Source organism: Mustelus asterias, chromosome 9 (genome assembly GCF_964213995.1).
Source record: "Mustelus asterias chromosome 9, sMusAst1.hap1.1, whole genome shotgun sequence".
Classification (NCBI taxonomy): domain Eukaryota; kingdom Metazoa; phylum Chordata; class Chondrichthyes; order Carcharhiniformes; family Triakidae; genus Mustelus; species Mustelus asterias.
In genome coordinates, this window is record NC_135809.1 from 119010692 (window position 1) to 119030770 (window position 20079).

The following is a 20079-nucleotide window of genomic DNA, read 5'->3' on the forward strand; positions in this document are numbered from 1 at the left end:
TAGAACTAGGGGTCACTAAAAATAAGGGGTCACTCATTTAAGACGGAGATGAAGAGAAATTTTTTCTCTGAGGATCATGAGTTGCTTTTTGAACTTTCTCCCTCAAAAGGCAGTGGAGGCAGAGTGTTTGAATATTTTAAAGGCAGAGCTAGATAGTTTTTTGATTAACAAAGGAATGAATGACGGTAATACAGGGTTGAAATTACAATCCAATCAGCCATGGTCTTATTGAATGGAGGAGCAGGTTCCAGGGGCCATGTGGCCTACTCCTGCTCCTAATTTGTATGTTCGTATATTTTCTTTCCTTAATGTTGCAATTCACATTCAGAAAATTCCCATCTCTGCATTTTTATTGAATAACTTACCATGTGAATTTGTCGCTCTAATCGCACCCTCCTGTCACTCATTTCCGAAATACTGATAAATGTGGGCGGCAACATGGAACAGTGGTTAGCACTGCTGCCTCACAGCGCCAGGGACCTGGTCTCGATTCCCGGCTTGGGTCACTGTCTGTGCAGAGTCTGCACAGTCTTCCCGTGTCTGGGTTTCCTCTGGTTTCCCCCCACAGTTTGAAAGACGTGCTAGTTAGGGGCATTGGCCATGCTAAATTCTCCCTCAGTGTACCTGTATAAGTGTCCGAGTGCCACGGTTAGCGGATTTTCACAGTAACTTCATTGCAGTGTTAATGTAAACCTATTTGTGACTAGTAAACTTTACTACTTTGCTGTAGAATTTTGATGCATTATTAATTGGTCTATAGTATTCAAGATCAATTTGAAGTTTTCAGACCAAGTGAGCTTAGCAATTGAAACAAAAACAGAAAATTCTGGACAATCTCAGCAGGTCTGACAGCATCTGTAGGGGGAGAATAGAGCTAACATTTCGAGTCTAGGTGACCCTTTGTCAGAGCTCTGCTGGGATTTTCCAGCATTTTCTGTTGTTGTTTCAGATTCCAACGTTTGCAGTATTTTACTTTTGTATTTGAGTTTAAAGATTGGTTGTGGCTGCTGAGATTGGCAGGAAGAGGTGGTAGAGAGGAAACGAGAATTAGAAGACTTGTGGTAGGGCGGAGTGTAATGGGCAGCCATTGGGCGAGATGGGTTGCAAGCGGAAATTCAGAATGAACTCCTCCCAACAAACTCAACTTCCTTACCTCCCTCAGTTATTCCTCGTGCAGTCTTCATTCTTCCCAAAGTCTGTTTGTTGTTGAGCAAACTCTAATTTACCTTGTCCACTCATTTCCTCTTTTTGGTCATGATGGTAGCCCAAGCCAAGGCTTTTATCTGGAAAAACAACCCATTTCTCCTCTGCGAGCTCACTGTCTGTGTGGAGTCTGCACATTCTCCCAGTGTCTCTGTGGGTTTCCTCCAGGTGCTCCAGCTTCCTCCCACAGTCCAAAAGACAAGCTGGTTAAGTGCGTTGGCCGTGCTAAATTCTCCCTCGGTGTACCCGAACAGGCGCTGGGAGTGTGGCAACTGGGGGATTTTCAAGCAACTTCATTGCAGTGTTAATGTAAGCCTACTTGTGACGCTAATAAATAAACTTTAAATTTTATTTTAAAATACCTATTTTCACTTCAGTAATCCAGCATTTTAAACCAGCCTTGTGACAACTATTAAACGCACATTAACTGAAGCAATACATGTAGGAAATTGAAGACTATTGTACTATTTATGTTTGGAAGTGATTTTGTATTTTATAGTTTTTGTTGAGATTGAATTTATACAAACAGGGAATCGTTGGATGTAGTTCCTGACATGCTCAGGTGTAGATCAGTCAATTAGCGGTGTAAAGATTTACTGCTAAGTTCATACTGTCAAATTAGAATTCTAGAGCATTGGTGAAGAAATTGGATGCATCTATTCTGCCTCATGCTAGTGTGGGTGGCCAACATAATTGACCTGGCTGCTCAAAGCTACCACAAATGTGGAATCAGTTGGATTGTTAAATTGACACAATGAAGGCGTTAGTCCTACTCCTACCTCTGAATCATTTGCTTCAAAGCACAAAATGTACTTGACATTTTGTGCATCAAAAGTGTTATATTTATAGATGTGTGTATCAGCTTGAAGCATGAATACAGCATAGTAAACTCACTCTAGAAAGCAAACATCGTGAAATGCAAAGTGTTTCAAATCTGTCAACACAACTTTTGTTTCCTAGGAAAGGAAAGAAACTTAAGGGACAAGGAAAAATGAAAAATTCCAAAGTCTTACAGAAAAATATTACAACAAAGAGTAAAGATACGGAACAAAAGAAAAAGTGGAAACTTCGTTATAGTTCATCTAAAACAAGGTAAGGGAGAACATCTAAACAAACATTTCTTTGAAATATAGTATCAATAATGTGCTACAGGCTAGGATTTCTAAAAGAATGAAGTGTGCTTTATGATGTGCTTTTGTTTTGTTTATTTAAGGTGGAAAACACTTTAAAAGGACTAGCACTGATTGAAAGGAAAATCATTGTGGCAACTTTTTAAAACTTACTTTGTTCAGCTTCTCCCATTTTAATTTCGCATCAAGTCAAATTATAATTGACGGTGTTACATTACTCCAAAATATGTATCTGAGCGGTTACAGATTTTAAATGTTCGATTATCCTATTTTAACAGTGGTAAGTTTGAGAAAGTTGAAAAGGGAAGTGAAATGCTTGATGAAACCTCCGATGAAGAAACTGATATGCAGAAGGAAAATGATGCTGCAGGATATAATGGTAAGTGCACGGGGGCATAGCAAGTATTGGTATAACTTACAGATATTGATGGAACCTATTAGTGAGGGGCGGCACAGTGGTTAGCACTGCTGCCTCACAGCGCCAGGGACCCGGGTTCGATTCCCAACTTGGGTCACTGTCTGTGTGGAGTCTGCATGTTCTTCCCGTGTCTGCGTGGGTTTCCTCCGGGTGCTCTGGTTTCCTCCCACAGTCCAAAAGACATGCTGGTTAGGCTCATTGACCATGCTAAATTCTCTGTGTACTTGAACAAGCGCCAGAGTGTGGCGACTAGGGGATTTTCACAGTAATTTCATTGCAGTATTAATACAAGCCTACTTTTGACAATAATAAATAAGCTTAAAAAAACTTCAGCCAATTGAGAATTAAGTGTAGGTTAAAATTGTAGGTGAAGCCATTAAATGTTTTGTCATACTGCAACCTTGTCAAGTACTGATACGATTAGCATTTCTCAAAACACAATGTACAATATCTGTTGACTCTAGAAAGTCGTCTTAAGAAGTAAAATTTAAGTCATCATGACACGCAGGTTCTTCATTTGTAATCTCACTTCCTATGGGGGGGAAACATTTGCAGCATTATCTACCATTCTCAATTTGCTGAAGTTTTTTTAAACTTTATTTATTACTGTCAAAGTAGGCTTGTATTAACACTGCAATGAAATTACTGTGAAAATCCCCTAGTCGCCACACTCCAGTGCTTGTTCGAGTACACAGAGAATTTAGCATGGCCAATGAACCTAACCAGCATGGGGGGGAAAAATTGGCAGCATTATCTACCAGTTATCACATCAGTAACTTCCTTCAGAATTTCTACAAACATTGCATTGAGCACCTACTGAATTTAGGCGGTGACCATCCTATTTATAGGAATAAAATGCGTTGTTGATGTAAGCTAACTGATATTGACCATATTTCGATCAACGTATTTGTCTTATTTGCAATTTGCTACTTTTTGGAAAGGGACCTGATGGCAAGAATGATCTGTCCAAGCTTCCATATAAATTTATACAGTACTTTGTTGCTTCAGCAATTTAAAATACTTGAAAAGATAAATGACCAACTTTCATCAACCTTTTAGTACCCCCACCCTGTTCACAAAACCATTAAATATTTGTGTACCAATTACAATTCTGAGTCATTTCAGTAACCTGAATGCTCAGCAATGGTACCTATCACTCTGAAGTTTTTATATTGAAATTATTGTGTGTCACTGCTACTTTTATGGAAGTTGACTCTCACTGCCCTATGTCCACTTGTATAATAGAGGGATTCTGGGTATTAACAATGGAAACCACTTGTGGTCTGGACAAATGTCTCTTGAATCTGCATTTCTTCACCTTTTTCAAAGCTGGACTCAGTTAACATTAGAGTCATAGAGGATTACAACATGGAAACAGGCCCTTCGGTCCAACTTGTCCATGGCCCCTTTTTTTTTAAACGCCTAAACTAGTTCCAATTGCCTGCATTTGGCCCATATCCCTCTATATCCATCTTACCCATGTAACTGTCTAAATGCTTTTTAAAAGACAAAATTGTGCCTGTCTCTACTGCTACCTCTGGCAGCTTGTCCCAGACACCCACCACCCTCTGTGTGAAAGAATTGCCCCTCTGGACCCTTTTATATCTCTCCCCTCTCACCTTAAACCTATCCCCTCCCCTCCCTTATCTATGCCCCTCATTTTTTTTCTTAACCTCTGAGATCATCCCTAAACCTCCTACGCTCCAGGGAAAAAAGTTCCGGTCTATCCAGTCCCTCCTTATAACTCAAACCATCAAGTCCTGGTAGCATCCTAGTAAATCTTTTCTACACTCTTTCTAATTTAATAATATCCTTTCTATAATAGGGTGACCAGAACAGTACACAGTATTCCAAGTGTGGCCTTACCAATGTCTTGCACAACTTCAACAAGACATTCCAATTTTTGTATTCAATGTTCTGACCAATGAAGTAAGAGTTTTAACAACACCAGGTTAAAGTCCAACAGGTTTATTTGGTAGCAAATGCCATTATTTGGTAGCAAATGGCATTTGCTACCAAATAAACCTGTTGGACTTTAACCTGGTGTTGTTAAAACTCTTACTGTGTTTACCCCAGTCCAACGCCGGCATCTCCACATCCTGACCAATGAAACCAAGCATGCGAATGCCTTCTTCACCTTCCTGTCCACCTATGATGCCACTTTCAAGGAGCTATGAACCTGTACCCCTAGATCTTTTTGTTCTATAACTCTTCCCAACACTGTACCATTAACTGAGTAAGTCCTGCCCTGGTTTGATCTACCTAAATGCATCATCTCACATTTGTCTAAATTAAACTCCATCTGCCATTCGTTAGCCCACTGGCCCAATTGATCAAGATCCAGTTGCAATCCTAGATAACCTTCTTCACTGTCCACTTTGCTACCAATCTTAGTGTTATCTGAAAACTTACTAACCATGCTTCCTAAATTCTCATCCAAATCATTAGTATAAATGACAAATAACAATGGACTCAGCACCAATCCCTGAGGCACGCCACTAGTGACAGGCTTCCAGTTTGAAAAACAACCCACTACAATAGCAAATTGGATTATTATCTAAATGGAAAGAAATTACAACATGTTGCTGTGCAGAGGGACCTGGGGGTCCTTGTGCATGAGATGCAAAAACCAGTCTGCAGGTGCAACAGGTGATCAAGATGGCAAATGGGATGTTGGCCTATATCGCAAGGGGGATAGAATATAAAAGCAGAGATGTCTTGCTGCATCTGTACAGGGCATTGGTGAGGCCGCAGCTGGAATACTGTGTGCAATATTGGTCCCCTTATTTGCGGAAGGATATATTGGCCTTGGAGGGAGTGCAGAGAAGGTTCACCAGGTTGATACCAGAGATGAGGGGTGTTGATTATGAGGAGAGACTGAGCAGATTGGGTTTGTATTCGTTGGAATTTAGAAGGCTGAGGGGGGATCTTATAGAGACCTATAAGATAATGAAGGGGTTGGATAGGGTAGAGATGGAGAGATTCTTTCCACTTAGAAAGGAAACTAGAACTAGAGGGCACAGCCTCAAAATATAGGGGGGTCAGTTTAGGACAGAGTTGAGGAGGAACTTCTTCTCTGAGGGTGGTGAATCTCTGGAATTCTCTGCCCACTGAAGTGGTGTAGGCTACCTCGTTGAATATGTTTAAATCACAGATAGATGGATTCCTGATCGGTAAGGGAATTAGGGGTTATAGGGATCAGGCGGGTAAGTGGAACTGATCCACTTCAGATCAGCCATGATCTTATTGAATGGCGGGGCAGGCTCGAGGGGCTAGATGGCCTACTCCTGCTCCTATTTCTTACGTTCTTATGTACAACCACCTTCTGTCTTTTGTCATCAAGCCAATTTTGTATCCAATTGGCTACTTCACTCTGGATCCCGTGAGTTTTAACCTTCTGCAACAACCTACTACGTGGTACCTTGTCAAAGGCCTTGCTAAAGTCCATGTATACAACATGAGATGACACTTGGATTGGATCATTAAGTGGCTTTATTTCCACTAAGTATACAGAAGCAGAAGTGATCAGATTCACTGAAGACAACCCGCCCATTCCTGGTATTAGTCATGTAGTACAAAAACAAAAAAAAATGAGACCTTAATGGATATCTTGCTTAAACTGAATAACCCCTCCTATGTTTTGTCCTGCAAGCCAGGTTGGGAACTCTCCTGTTTTGTTGCCTTTGCAGCCTGTACAGCATCCTGTTCTGAAAACAATCAAAAACATGCTAGTGAGTGAAAGGTGTTTATCGATTGGAGGGGAGGGGAAAGCCACCATTTTTTAATGTTTGGAGTCTGTTGTCCAATTAAGAGGTTTTCAGTCTGGCTATGGCCTGGAGGCCATGTATTAGACACCCTGGTCTTTATTAGATATATGAAATGTCACTTTTTACAGTAATTTGATTCCACCAAATTCTGTCATCCTTAGTAGAATGTTTTGCAAGGGGATAAATCTTACGTTTACTATAAATTCTAAAGGGCTAACTTAAAATTCAGAAGCTAAAAAAAGATGGATTTGATTTCCTTTTTAAAAAATCTTTCTTTTATTGCATTTTACGGCTGATGTTTTGTGATATTATCTGTATGCCACCACTTTGCTTTTTCTTTGAGGTGGTGGGGAGTAAGTTATATAGGCATGAGCATAACTTGAATACGTTTTGTCCTCTGATTCCGTTCCTGAGATTTATAGTGATCACAGTATTTCATCACAGCCATCACTGCAACTGATGCAAATGCTCTCTTATTTAATTTCTGGCACTAGTTTCTCCAGAGAAGATGCACCCAGAGGAATGGAGTACTTGGTCTCTTGTGTGTCGCACTTTGGAAGAATGGCAACATCTAACTGATAACTTTGGAGAGAGCCAATGTTCAAAAGAGCGGAAGCTGTACAAAATTTTGACTGAGAACTTCATTCCTGAAATCAGCAATCTGATTATACAGAAGGTGAGTTATGAGGTTTCAGACAGTAAATTAGTCCTGCTAGGAGGTTCACTTCACGCTAGCCAGTGTGGAGGGGGTTGGTCCCAAGGCAGTAGTATTAAGTCAGCAACACCGAGTTTAAAAAAAAGGCTTTTTTGATAGTGTGCCTAAATAAAAATGTGCACCTTTTGTTTGACTTTGCTGCCAGTTGCATAATGTGAATTACAATTGTCAGACACCAAAGACCAACTTAAGTCCCTATATATATCCCCAAATCACACACAGAATTTAGGTGGCCTGACCAGTTTACTCTATCCATGTAACTTGATTAACTGCTAGGGTTATCTTTTTATACTCAAAAATTAGTTCATTTTGGCAACTTGCAAGTTTGGATTTGGTGGGTTTTTTTTAAAAAAACACTTACAATTTGGTCTTTTTTCCAAAGTTAACAAAAGGCAGACTTTTATTTTTCTTCCCTGGTTGATTAGTCATGGCACTGCACACGAGGAGTTGAGACCAAAGTATAGTCTTCAGTCAAAGTGGAATTAGAAGGTAGCGAATAGCAGGCCCATGGTGCATAGATACAATTTAGTCCCCATTTTAATGGCATACGTTCTGTCCTTCCTTTTAAGTTATGCATTGATTTTATATTTATAGCAGGATAGCAAAAAATGGTGAACAGAAGTGCTGAAGTGATAGAATTGGTGTAGACGAATTTCTGCAGTACAGACTGAGAAGCTGGGGGATACAACACTGAGGCAGTGTAGTGCCACCAGTAGCAATATGACCAGCCTACATTGGCGCTCTCCATTCTAACTCTTACTGGAAAATGTCAACCAGATTTAATTTGCAAGTGTGTATTTTTTAAAAATCAAATAGTGATCCTCCTCTGTTTCCTGTGCCCTCCCTGTTGAAAAATTGCTATTTTGTGATACTGTGCAATAATCTTGCAGTTAGACGCTTAATGTTACACGCTTAAGTTTTCTTCTTTTCTCAGGAGAAGCAGTTACAGAAGAAATATGCAGAAATTATTCCTCGCAGAGCCTCTGATCGTCTCCTTGTAAAACGCACTCAGCAGGAAGAACTGGTAAGTGATCTTTATTCTTGCCATTCTTTTGAAACATACAGCCAAGAAAGTGGGCAAAGCAACTAAACCTTGCCTGTGCCGAGGCCATTATCATTAGAGCATGTGAGGGTGTCCTGGAATAATCGGCTCCCCAATTTTCCTTCTCAGCCACCACCTGAGCTTGTGCTTGTGTCCTTTCCCAAAGGGATTTGGTTCTAATCAGGAGCCTGCTAAATCCTTCTGCTTACTGCTTAAACCTTTAGAGGTTTGTGGCCATATGTTGCAGTAGGAAATGATATTCAACTTGTATGGATGTTGGTGCTAGTATCAAGTTTATCATGTTTTTAATTCCTCTCTGGCCACAGGGAAGATACAGTAAGAAGTCTAACAACACCAGGTTAAAGTCCAACAGGTTTATTTGGTAGCAAAAGCCACTTACTGTGTTTACCCCAGTCCAACGCCGGCATCTCCACATCATGACACAGGGAAGATGCCAGAGGATTGGAGGACAACTAATGTGGTTCCACTTTTCAAGCAGGGGCTAACATTTTAAGGTGAGGGGCAGAAGGTTTAGAGGGGATTTGAGGAAAGTTTGTTTTCACCCAGAAGGTGATGGGAGTGTGGAATGCACTGCCTGGGAGGGGAGTAGAGAAGCTACCTCACAACCTTTAAAAGGTACGTGGATGAGTACTTGAAACGTCATAACATTCAAGGCTATGGACCAAATATTGGAAAGTGGGATTAGCGGAGATTTATTGTAGTTTTGTCGGCACAGATTCAATGGATCATAGGGACTCTTATGTACTGTATGACTCTGTCCAGATTTTCCAAATGTTTACATTCTATGCACTAGCAGAAGAGAGGTGCACTATCCCCTCAGAAAAGCAAACAACTAAATAAGGTTGTGCAAATATTACTTCTATAGCCTAGCAATGTAACTCAACTAATAGAGTTTGCTAAATCAGTCCGATATTGTGTTTTGTTTTGACCTAAGCCTTCTCTGATTTTCCAGTTTTCTTCTCTTTTGAAGCAGAGGCAGACTGTGTTTGGTAGACTGGGGGAAAAGAGAATGAAAGATGGGTACTACCTTGCAGCACAGGGGCTGTATACACCACAAGAAATTAAGCAAATTGAGGAAGAAAGAAAAATTCTTGCTCGACAAGGTAAGCATTTAGACCTGGGCGATTCCCATGTGGTTGTATTTGATTAAGTATTGTTGAAAATTTGGAATGCCCCTTTATAGGTCAGAGTCGGTCCATTTCCTTCATCTAGAATTTAAGACTTAAAAAGGTATTGAAGGTAACAAAATTTACTGGGCTCCAACATAATAAACATTGACACATTTTAAGTGTGCTCTTAATTTCCAAGTGTCATTTTAGATGAAATAGGAACCAAGTGAATGAATTCGCACAAAACACGCATTCTATATGAAGTTCAGCCAGTTTCTGGATGTTCAGATCGTTCTTTCATTGGTCTCTTATCATGGTTGATTTTAGCACCTTGGAGCCATTACTTTAGTTCTTGTTCCCTGCAGCCTGTCTTTCTCTGCCTAATATCTAGGTAATTTGTAGCTAGCCAAGAAGGTCTAACAAAAAACTCTTTGTTATATTTTAGCTCCTGGTTATGCAACATGCCCTGGGCTTGAACTTCAGAAAGTCCTAAATAATAATTTCTGTAGAGAATAGCTTAAGCTATAAATTGACAAATAGATTTATTAAACAATAACTAGGTAAGTTAACAGGAGTAATGACGCACTAAATTTGCAAACTTTTTAGAAAGAATTGAAAATAATGAATAATCTTTTCTGCAAAATATTTATTTAAATCAGCCCTTACAACAGACCATGAATATTACTCTTGTATTGCTGGCTGTCAGTCTCTGGCTTGTCTACAGTAATTCCTTAACATTGCCTTCTTGAAAAGTGTGACTTTAAGCAAATCAGATTTTCCCTTTGCAATAGGAACAAATGATTTAGGAGCAAGAGTAGGTCATTTAGGCTCTTCAGCCTGCTCTGCCATTTGGTAAAACCATGGCTGATTTGCTTGTGACCTCGATGTTCTTGTCAATCCCCTATGTGCTTAGATTCTTGACTGATGAGGGAGTCAATCTAACTGAGCCTCAATAATTATCAATTACCTTGTCTCCACCACTCTTTGGGAAAGAGAAGCCCATAGACTTATGGCCCTCAGAAAAAAAACTATTCTCAGCACTGTCTTAAATGTTAATTCCAGTCTGTACTTTGAAACAGGTTTGTTTCCAAGACAGCAGAACAAGATATCACAGTCACATTTCCTCCCTGCCAACCAGAGTGAACTGTTTTTATACTGTTACAATGATTCCCCAATCGGGGACAACCGTGCTTAATAATCAACTTAAAGCATGCATTCTATTCCTTTAATTAAAAATATTTGAAATAAAATAAATTTAAAAGAAATATAAATTCAAGTAAGCTCACACTCGTCAGCCACCTGGTTTTGAGTGAGCTGGCTCCATCTAGCGGCAGAAGATGGCGTCAGTGCTGAAGCAGTGGACAGCATATCTGGTGAAGGCAGCAAACACCAGAGGCAGCAGTGGTCAGTGTTTGGCGGAAGAGAGCAAGGGTGGGGGAGCAGCTAAAGGGTTCCTAGTTATGGTGGTTAAGAGCAAGGACTTTGATGGGGGGGGGGTGTTGCCCTGACTGTTGGGCACAAGTTACTGCATTGTCCTTGTGCAAGCAGTAATGAGAGTAGAGTCCGTTGGTTGCACCTTGGCTGTGTGACAACAGGAAGAGTAAACCAGTGAAAACCATGGGAACAAGGTTATAGTGAACTTGGCAATGGTAAAACAATATATGTTCCTTATTTTGTCAGTAAAGAGACATGACTGAGTCAGTGTTAAATGAGGAATTACTGTGCATCTCTCATTACATTCAGTGCAAGATCAGCTGAGAGGTGCTGCTCAGAATTTGACTGGTTACGGGAAATTTTCACCTAACTGCAAATAGAGCTATCACAAACCTATTCACACATGCTTGAATGATTGGATGGCTTGGTTATTTTCTGGTAGTTGGTATGGGCACATTAATTCCAGGATATTAATCTCGAAACATACTGAAGCAGACTGAGAGTATAAAATTGGGTTTTAATCCAGTCCTCACCACTAAAAAATTTGAAACCCAAAAAGAAAATGTTGGAAAATCTCAGCAGGCCTTAAGGAGAGAAAAGAGCTGTCGTTTCGAGTCCAGATTACCTTTTGTCAAAGCTAAAAGGCATAGAAAGTGGGAGATATTTATACTGCAGGCTAAGGGAATAAAAGATGAGTCATAGCCGCAGAAACCAGAAGAAAAGACTGTTAATGGCTGTCCACAGAGAGAATAAAGGGTGCGAATGGCCTAACGGCAGAGAAGCTAAAATGAAGATGTTGGGGGGGGGGGGAAATGGATGGGGACAGAGGTAAAATTTAGAAAAGGGAGAGAAAAGGGAAGGGAATTAAAGTGGGGTGGGGGGGGGGGAGGAAAATGAAGAAAGACATTAAAGACATAAAATAGAATGAAAACAAAGGGGCCGAAGTGGGGTAGAGCAAATCATCTGAAAGTTGTTGAATTCGATGTTGAGACTGAAAGGCTGTAAAGTGCCTTGTCGGAAGATGAGATGCTGTTCCTCCAGTTTTCGCTGAGCTTCACTGGAACATTGCAGCAAGCCAAGGACAGACATGTGGGCATGGGAGCAGGATCGTGTGTTAAAACAGCAAGGAACCAGAAGGTCAGGGTCCTGATTGCGCATAGACCGAAGGTGCTCAGCAAAGCAATCACCCAGTCTACGCTTGGTCTCTCTGAAATAGAGGAGACCACATTGGGAACAGCGAATGCAGTACACCAAATTGAAAGAGGTGCAAGTGAAAACGCTGGAATGAGTGTTTTGGATCTTGGATGGTGAGCATAGAGGAGGTAAAGGGACAGGTGTTACACCTTCTGCGATTGCATGGGAAGGTGCCATGAGTGACGGGAGAGGTGTTGGGTATAGTGGAGGAGTGGACTAGGTTATTCCGGAGGGAACGGTCTCTGCGGAATGCTGACAGGGGAAGTGAAGGGAAGATGTGGGAATAAAAGATGAGTCATAGCCGCAGACACCAGGAGAAAAGACTGTTAATGGCTGTCCACAGAGAGAATAATGGGTGCGAATGGCCTAACGGCAGAGAAGGTGGAGGCATCACGCTAGAGTTGACGAAAATGGTGGAGGATTATGCTTTGCATGCGGAGGCTGGTGGATGAAATGTGAGAACAAGGGGAAACTCTATCCTTGTTTTGGGAGGGGGTGAGGGTCGTGGCGCGGGAGATGGATTGCACGCTGTTGAGGGCCCTGTCAACAATTGTGGATGTGAATCCACGGTTGAGGGAAAAGGAGCACATATTAGAAGCACCACTTTGGAAAGTGGCATTATCGGAACAAATGCAACGGAGGTGAAGGAGCTGAGAGAAAGGGATGATGTCCTTGCAGGATATAGGGTGTGAAGAGCTGTAGTGCAGATAGTTGTGGGAGTCGGTGGGCTTGTAATGGATATTGGTAGTCTGTTGCTGGAAATGGAGACAGAAAGGTCAAGGAAGGGAAGTGTCTGAGATGGACCAGGTGAAGGCGATGAAGGGGTGGAAACTGGAAGCGAAGTTGATGAATTTTTCGAGGGTCTGGATGAGAGCATGAAGCGGCACCAAAAGAGTCAATGATGTACTGGTAAAGGGGTTGTGGGAGGGGACCTGGGTAGGCCTGGAACAAGGAAGGTTCCACATACCCCATAAAAAGACAAGCGTAGCTAGGAACCATGCGGGTACCCATTACTACTCCTTTGATTTGGAGAAAGTGGGATGAGTTAAAGGAAAAGTTGTTGAGAGAACTTGTTGAGGAGAGTGGTGGTGGATGGGAATTTTTCAGGCTTCCAACACTGAAAGAAATGGAAAGCAGAGAGGGGGGGGGGGAGGTGGGGGGAGAGACATACGGAAATGCTGTCGGAGAGAAATTTCAAAAATTAATAATTTCAATTTAGTTTTAAAAATCTGCAGCCAAAAACTAGCATCTATAACAATGATCCTGAAGTTCAGATTCTTGTACAATCCCATCTGGCTCACTAAAATTCCTCCACGGAAGGAACACAAACCCCTTAAACACTCTAGCTTGTATGTCTCAAATGCAACGTTGTCCCAAGGTGAAACATTTGACAATGAGGTCCCACCGTCATTCACTAGATGGGCAGGAAACTTACCAATCTCTTAAGTGGCAAAGAGCATTTTTTTTTTAAATCCAATTTTTTTCAACTATATTTTACTATTTCTATTGGGAAGCTTTATTTTTCATACACAAAAATGAGTTATGTTTCACTTGGGTTGTAGTAGAGGAGAATTGGGTGTGTGAAAGCAGTTATGTTTGGTGCCATAGGCACCTCTTATTCCCTGAATTGTGTCAGTAAAAGTGTTTCACTGTTTAAAATGGCAATTCCTCTCTCCGTAGGAGGGAGAACTACCAAATGCTCATAGTTTATTTCCTGCCTTGACTTGTTCCTGTTGATGATACTGAAATATTCTAGTTAATTGTCAGTGATTCTAACTTGCACTGTAATGGCAAAGCTGTAATACCTTTTAATGTCTGAACCCTTGCTCCCAGGTGCATAATAGTTCCATCTGGTGCTTGCATTGCTTGACGAGACAACATCAATTCACCTTTCCTTATGTATGTTATCCAAAAACATACATTTGGCTCTTTTTTCATTGTTTGTGGGATCTTGTTTTGCACAGATTAACTGCTGCATTTTCCTCATTACATAAGTTGTTTGTAATTCAAAAAGTATTTAATTGATTGCAAAGCCCTTTGGGACATCCTGAAATTGTGAAAGCTGCTTTATAGATGCAAGATGGGGCAGCACGGTGGCACAGTGGTTAACACTGCTGCCTTACAGCGCCAAATTCTGGCCTTGGGTGACTGTGTGGAGTTTGCACATTCTCCCCGTGTCTGCGAGGGTTTCCTCTGGGTGCTCCGGTTTCCTCCCACACTCCAAAGATGTGCAGGTTAGGTGGATTGGCCATGCTCAATTGCCCCTTAGTGTCAGAGGGATTAAGAAGGTAAATATTACGGGAATGGATGGGATAAATGTAGGTGCAGACTCGATGGGCTGAATGGCCTCCTTCTGTACCTTAAGGATTCTATGATTTTACTGTTACAATTCTGTGATCTTACTATGTTACAATGGTGCTATATTAAGCAAGTTGTTGTTGTATGGCATTCAAAATGGTAACTATTAGCAGTGGATTTACTTTGTTTCTCTCCCTGCCCAAAACAGAACGAGCAAGGCGCCGTCAACTACGAGAAAAGAAACAAATGTCTTATGTGAGAAGTACCCTGAAAAGGAAGTGTAATCCAAAAGCACATTCTCCAGTCAAACATGAGGAAGCTGATAAGAAAAAGCCCGAAGTGTAAGAAATTTTCGCTGACAATTGCACATGCGATGTGTTTATAATTTAGTATCATTCTAACTTTATGCTTTTGTTTTCAGTTTTTTGTTTCTTCCAAGAGTTCCTTCTTGGCCTAGTGGATAAATTCAATCTTTTTGTGATACTATCTGATATAGAACAGGAGAAGTTTCAGTCCCATCCCTGGGCTGTGCTGATTCAGCTGATTTTGGCCAGCACCTGTGAGATATGGGCAAGAGAGTTCAGCTAGACTTGCTGCTCACGATTGCTGTCCAGCCCCATAGCTAAGGAGAGGATTGCACTCGGCTGTGATGCTTGGTTGAATGGACAAGCAACATTCACTTACCAGCTCTCTGTGAAAATAGACATGTAGATGTAAGATATTGGCAGGCTGCTAATAACTGTAGAATGATACCCCAATGGGAGTTGATATCTTCAAGAGAGAAAGAAAGTAAAATGAACACACCATGAAAATGCGTAGGATATAAGCAATTCTTCATGATTTTCGCACATGGTGAATTTCTGATCTCAGTCCCCACGTGAGATGTTTGCCTCCAAGGAGGAAAGCCTTGGTTGTTTCTATAGGCCCCTGGTTGTAATTGTCCACTATAGTCACCTCCCTTCCCTGTCACTTGGGAAGTTTGGCAAAGGGAGGGAGAAATGCTGTATATTTGTTCATAACTCAATGAATAATGCAGTAGTTTGATTTGAATTTTCACTATCAGAATTTTTCAGTTTATGTTAATGCAGACTTTTATTTCTCCTCAGGCATTACACAGAGGATGAAGAGTATGTTTCTATGTACAAAGGTTTGTCATTTCTATTTAACACTGATACTTCTATAATTCCCTTGATCCCTGTAGGGATATTGGGGGGGGGAAGGTGGGATCAGGATATTAAATTTGATGATCAGCCATGATCAAATGAATGACGGAGCAGGCTCGAAGGGCCGAATGGCCTATTCTGCTTTTTTCTATGTTCCTTTGAAGATGGATGGGGGAAGGCTGGTGTGGAGCATAAACAGCCAATATGGGCCATTTGGGCCAAATGGCCTGTTTTGTGGTGTACATTTGATGTTGGCGCTCATTTAAACAAGAGCTTGGCAGTTAAATGGATATGCAACCAACTTCCATCATGTTGTTCTCCGTTGCTTGCTATACTTTCTTTCAATTTTGAAATGTTTGCTTTAACCAATGAACATTTTGTTATTGACAGTGCTGGATACTGTAAAAGGTCACAAAGATTCCTGGCCCTTTAATGAACCAGTGGATGAATCCTATGCCCCCGGTTACCACAAAATCGTTGAGGTATGTCAGATTAAAGAATAATTTTTTAAATCAGCAGCGAGATTAGTTTGATTTCCTGTTCCATAAATTTAATTTTGTTTGGCGTACAATTCACTTGTGCGCATCTGGCACTGCCGAGAGCGTCAGGACAGCAGTGTGAACTTTATTGAAAATTATGACTCTTACAATGTCATTTTTAACTTTTTTAATTTTTTAAATATATATATATAATATATATCAGTTTCAGCAATAAGTTTGCTGTGATTTTGCGTGGCCTAGTCAGTTTAAATCTTTTTTGCAACGCTTAAAAAACTAGAATTTAATGTATCTCAGAATTCACAAAATTGTTACAGCGCAGAAGGAAGTGATTGGACCCATCGTTTTGCACCAGGTCCCTGAACAATTCACCTCGTGCCATTCACACATCATCTCCCGTAACCGGCGCATTCTTTTTTGGATAATAATCCAATCCCCTCTAATACCTCAATTGAACCTGCCTCCACTGCACTCTCGGGCAGCGATTCCAGATCTTAATTACTCATTGCGTAAAAAAATTCTCCTCGTCTCTCCATTGCTTCTTTTGCCAATTGCTTTAAATCTGTTAAGTTAAAGTTTATTTATTAGTGTCACAAGTAGGCTTACATTAACACTGAAATTAAGTTACTGTGAAAATCCTCTAGTTGTCACACTCTGGTACATGTTAGGGTACATGGAGGGAGAATTTAGCATGGCCAATGAACCTAACCAGCATGTCTTTCAGACTGTGGGAGGAAACCGGAGGAAACCCATATAGACGGGGAGAACGAGCAGACTGCACAGACAGTGACCCAAGCTGGGAATCAAACCCAGGTCCCTGGCACTGAGGCAGCAGTGTTAACCACTCTGCCACCCTATCTGTGCCAATGCATTCTGGACCCTTCCATCTATGGGAACAGTTTGTCCTTATTTACTCTGTCCAGACCCCTTAACCTTCTCTTCTCCAAGGAAAACAGTCCAACTTCTCCAATCTATCCATGTAGCTGAAGTTCCTCATCCTAAAACCATTCTTGTGAATATTTTCTACACTCTATCCAATGCCTTCACATCTTTCCTAAAGTGTGGGACTCAGACCAAGACGGTATAATCTAAGGCTGAACCAGTATTTTATACAAGCTTAGCATTACCTCCTTACGTACGTATTCGGAGCCGGAGAGTTCTTCTGAAAGAAAAAAAGATAACTTCATCTCTGTCTTAAATGTGCAACCACTTATTTTTAAACTGCGACGCCTAGTTCTAGATTTTCTTATAGGAGGAAACCTCTTTTCCACATCCAAGCTTTCAAGACCCATCCATCCTTTTGTACTGTTTCATTAAGAAGTTACAATGCATGTAGTAAAAGTGTTTAAAATATAAGAATGCAGTGATAGCATACTAAGTAGATAATGAAATACAGTTTGGCAACACTAACAACGTTCTGATCTGATCAAACTCAAATGGCCTTGTGATAACGCTCGAGCAGTTAGTTCTCCATTTGAGGATATTCTAGTGTTTAAAGAAAGAGACATGCTGTTGAAGCTTTTTGACTCATCAGGACAGATACACAAGAATACCAATTGTAAAGGGAGTAACAATTTATACTACATGAAAGGAGAGTGCTAATCAGTTGGCAAGTGGACTCTGGTTGAGGCATTGCCCTGGAGAATGCATCAGGAAACAGTTAACTACCAAGCTCTTGTTTAAATTCCGACCAGACAGGTTAGCAGTTAACTGTTCCCTGATGCATTCTCCATGGCAATGCCTCTACTAATCAGAGTCCACTTGCTAACCAATCAGCACTCTCTTCTCCTGCGGTCTAAATTGTTCTTTGTAATTGGTATTCTTGTGTGTTGGCTGAATGCAAAATGAAAAGTTTTGACAGCAATACTCAAGTTCTGTACAGCCAAACTTCTATCCTAGTATCTAGTGCTTTACATACAGCCTTATATTTAAGGCTTTTTTAAAACGTTGGTTTCGGTCAATTTCAATGCTGCCCAGCCAACCAGCCAATAAACGAGATATGAAATGGAGACATGATATGTCATCTTATGTGGTATTCATCAAAAGCACACCTGTACAAGGTATTGACAACATCTTAGCTTGAGGACTATTGATACAATAATATTCAATATAAAGCCTCATTTCACAGCCTGCAAACATGCTTTTCTTACAATTATTGAGTAATGTACACTAAAAAATACCATCTGTTGGGAAAGCAAAAGTAGTTTTGAGGGATTTGTATTTGTATTGTAAACATTAGAAATAAGGTATAGTTTTAAGTAGGCTCAATTTAATCTTTCTGTGCCTGTAAGGTTAACACCTATATTTAGATTCATGCTGGATAATGGGGCTTTTATTTGTGGGGGTTGGTTTCAATTTCAATTGCGATTCTGTTGTGCTTAGAGAGGACTATAGTGTGAATATTAAATAAGCCAGCAGTAGTTGCTTAGCAACTGGGGCCTTGTAAGGTAGAAAAGCTTTTGAGTTTTAATTTTGCTAATTTGATTGTAGTGAGTGATAGGTAGAGAGAAGGCAGTTCTCGCAGCTCTGCTCGAAGCAGTTGGTTTTAGAAGGCTAAAGGGGGAACACCTCTCAGCCTTGCTAGAAAAAAAAAGACATACTATGGAGTAACGGTTAAGAAAACAAATGCCAAAAAGTTAAAGTCCAGCTAGTTAAGGAAACTACAGAAATGAAGAGAAGATTGAGGGGAAATCCACAGATGTTTATTTGAGTTCAGAAAGGAGTTTGTCTTATCACAGTCATCTTGTGTGCTTAAAAGAGTCTTTGCATGTTAATGAGTCCATTCTAGTTTACGTTGTACTTTGTATTCCATGTTAATTTTAAAATCTGTGTGTAATTGGTAAACTAAGGGGGGAGTGAAGGAGTATTGTGTTGTAATCCAATTTTTTTCATGCTTAATAAATGCTTTTTCTTGTTAAACTAATTAGCAGTTTTGTGACTCTGTTCCTCCGCATTTTATTTTTTTAAAAAGTAAATGTTAAGGTCTTTTGGGCCAAGGTTCCATTTTGGGATCTTCCTGTTCAGTTTATAACATCAGCTGGGATTGTAACACATCCTAAACAATCATGTGCAACCTACTGACCTTATGTTGGAGACTTGTATACTTCGAGAGAGGCCAGTTTAGGATTGAAGAAATTCTCTGGTCAGAATAATTTTGCATGTAAAAAAATCTATCTCTGACAATCCCCTAGTTCCACGATACTCATTGCCCTGCAAACAAGTATCATGCTTATAAATAAATAAATGCTTATTTCTGTTTATTCCTTCTGCTATTTATAGGAACCGATGGACCTCTCAACTATTGAAAATAAGCTAACCGAAAAGAAGTACAGCAGCAAATGGGACTTTGAGTCAGATTTTAGGCTTATGTTTGACAACTGCGAACAATATAACGGGAAAGGAAATGGTTAGTTTGATATTTGATCGTCTAAAATGGTTACACTAAATTCCTAATATCCTTAGGATTTGCTAATTTACTTTCCTTTATACCAACCGTCTGAGCAAGGCTGATTTGATTTGATTGATTGTTGTCACGTGTATTAGCGTGCAGTCAAAAGTATTGTTTCTTGTGCACTATACAGACAGCATACCGTTCATAGAGAAGGAAACGAGAGAGTGCAGAAAGTAGAGTGCAGAAAGTAGTGTAACAGTTATAGCGAGGGTGTAGAGAAAGATCAACTTAACGTGAGGTAAGTCCATTCAAAAGTCTGGTGGCAGCAGGGAAGAAGCTGTTCTTGAGTCAGTTGGTATGTGACCTCAGACTTTTGTATCTTTTTCCCGACGGAAGAAGGTGGAAGAGAGAATGTCCGGGGTGCGTGGGGTCCTTAATTATGCTGGCTGCTTTGCCGAGGCAGTGGGAAATGTAAATAGAGTTAATGGATGGGAGGCTGGTTTGCGTGATGGATTGAAACAATGCATGTTTAATCCTGACGCTGGTCTATACTCAGTCTGATTCAGGCACACGTTCGCGCCACCCACATTGAAAAATTGTCTTTTAATATATGCAGAAAATTACTTTTTGACTTGGTAGAATGACAAGGTGTTCTGGATTATTATCTAAAAAGATTTCTACTTCAAGCTAAAGGCAT

At 40.5% G+C, this 20079-nt stretch overlaps 1 protein-coding gene across 1 annotated transcript in view; it reads left to right on the top strand.

The window, feature by feature from the left end:
- LOC144499281 (uncharacterized) overlaps positions 1–20079 on the top strand; it is a 60650-nt gene that overhangs the window by 18708 nt on the left and 21863 nt on the right. The window contains exons 5-13 of the mRNA XM_078221395.1: positions 2164–2295; positions 2612–2712; positions 7013–7194; positions 8168–8257; positions 9249–9399; positions 14540–14672; positions 15438–15478; positions 15885–15976; positions 19271–19397. Of these exons, the coding sequence (XP_078077521.1) occupies positions 2164–2295; positions 2612–2712; positions 7013–7194; positions 8168–8257; positions 9249–9399; positions 14540–14672; positions 15438–15478; positions 15885–15976; positions 19271–19397 (1049 nt within the window). The remainder of the gene's footprint in view (positions 1–2163; positions 2296–2611; positions 2713–7012; positions 7195–8167; positions 8258–9248; positions 9400–14539; positions 14673–15437; positions 15479–15884; positions 15977–19270; positions 19398–20079) is intronic.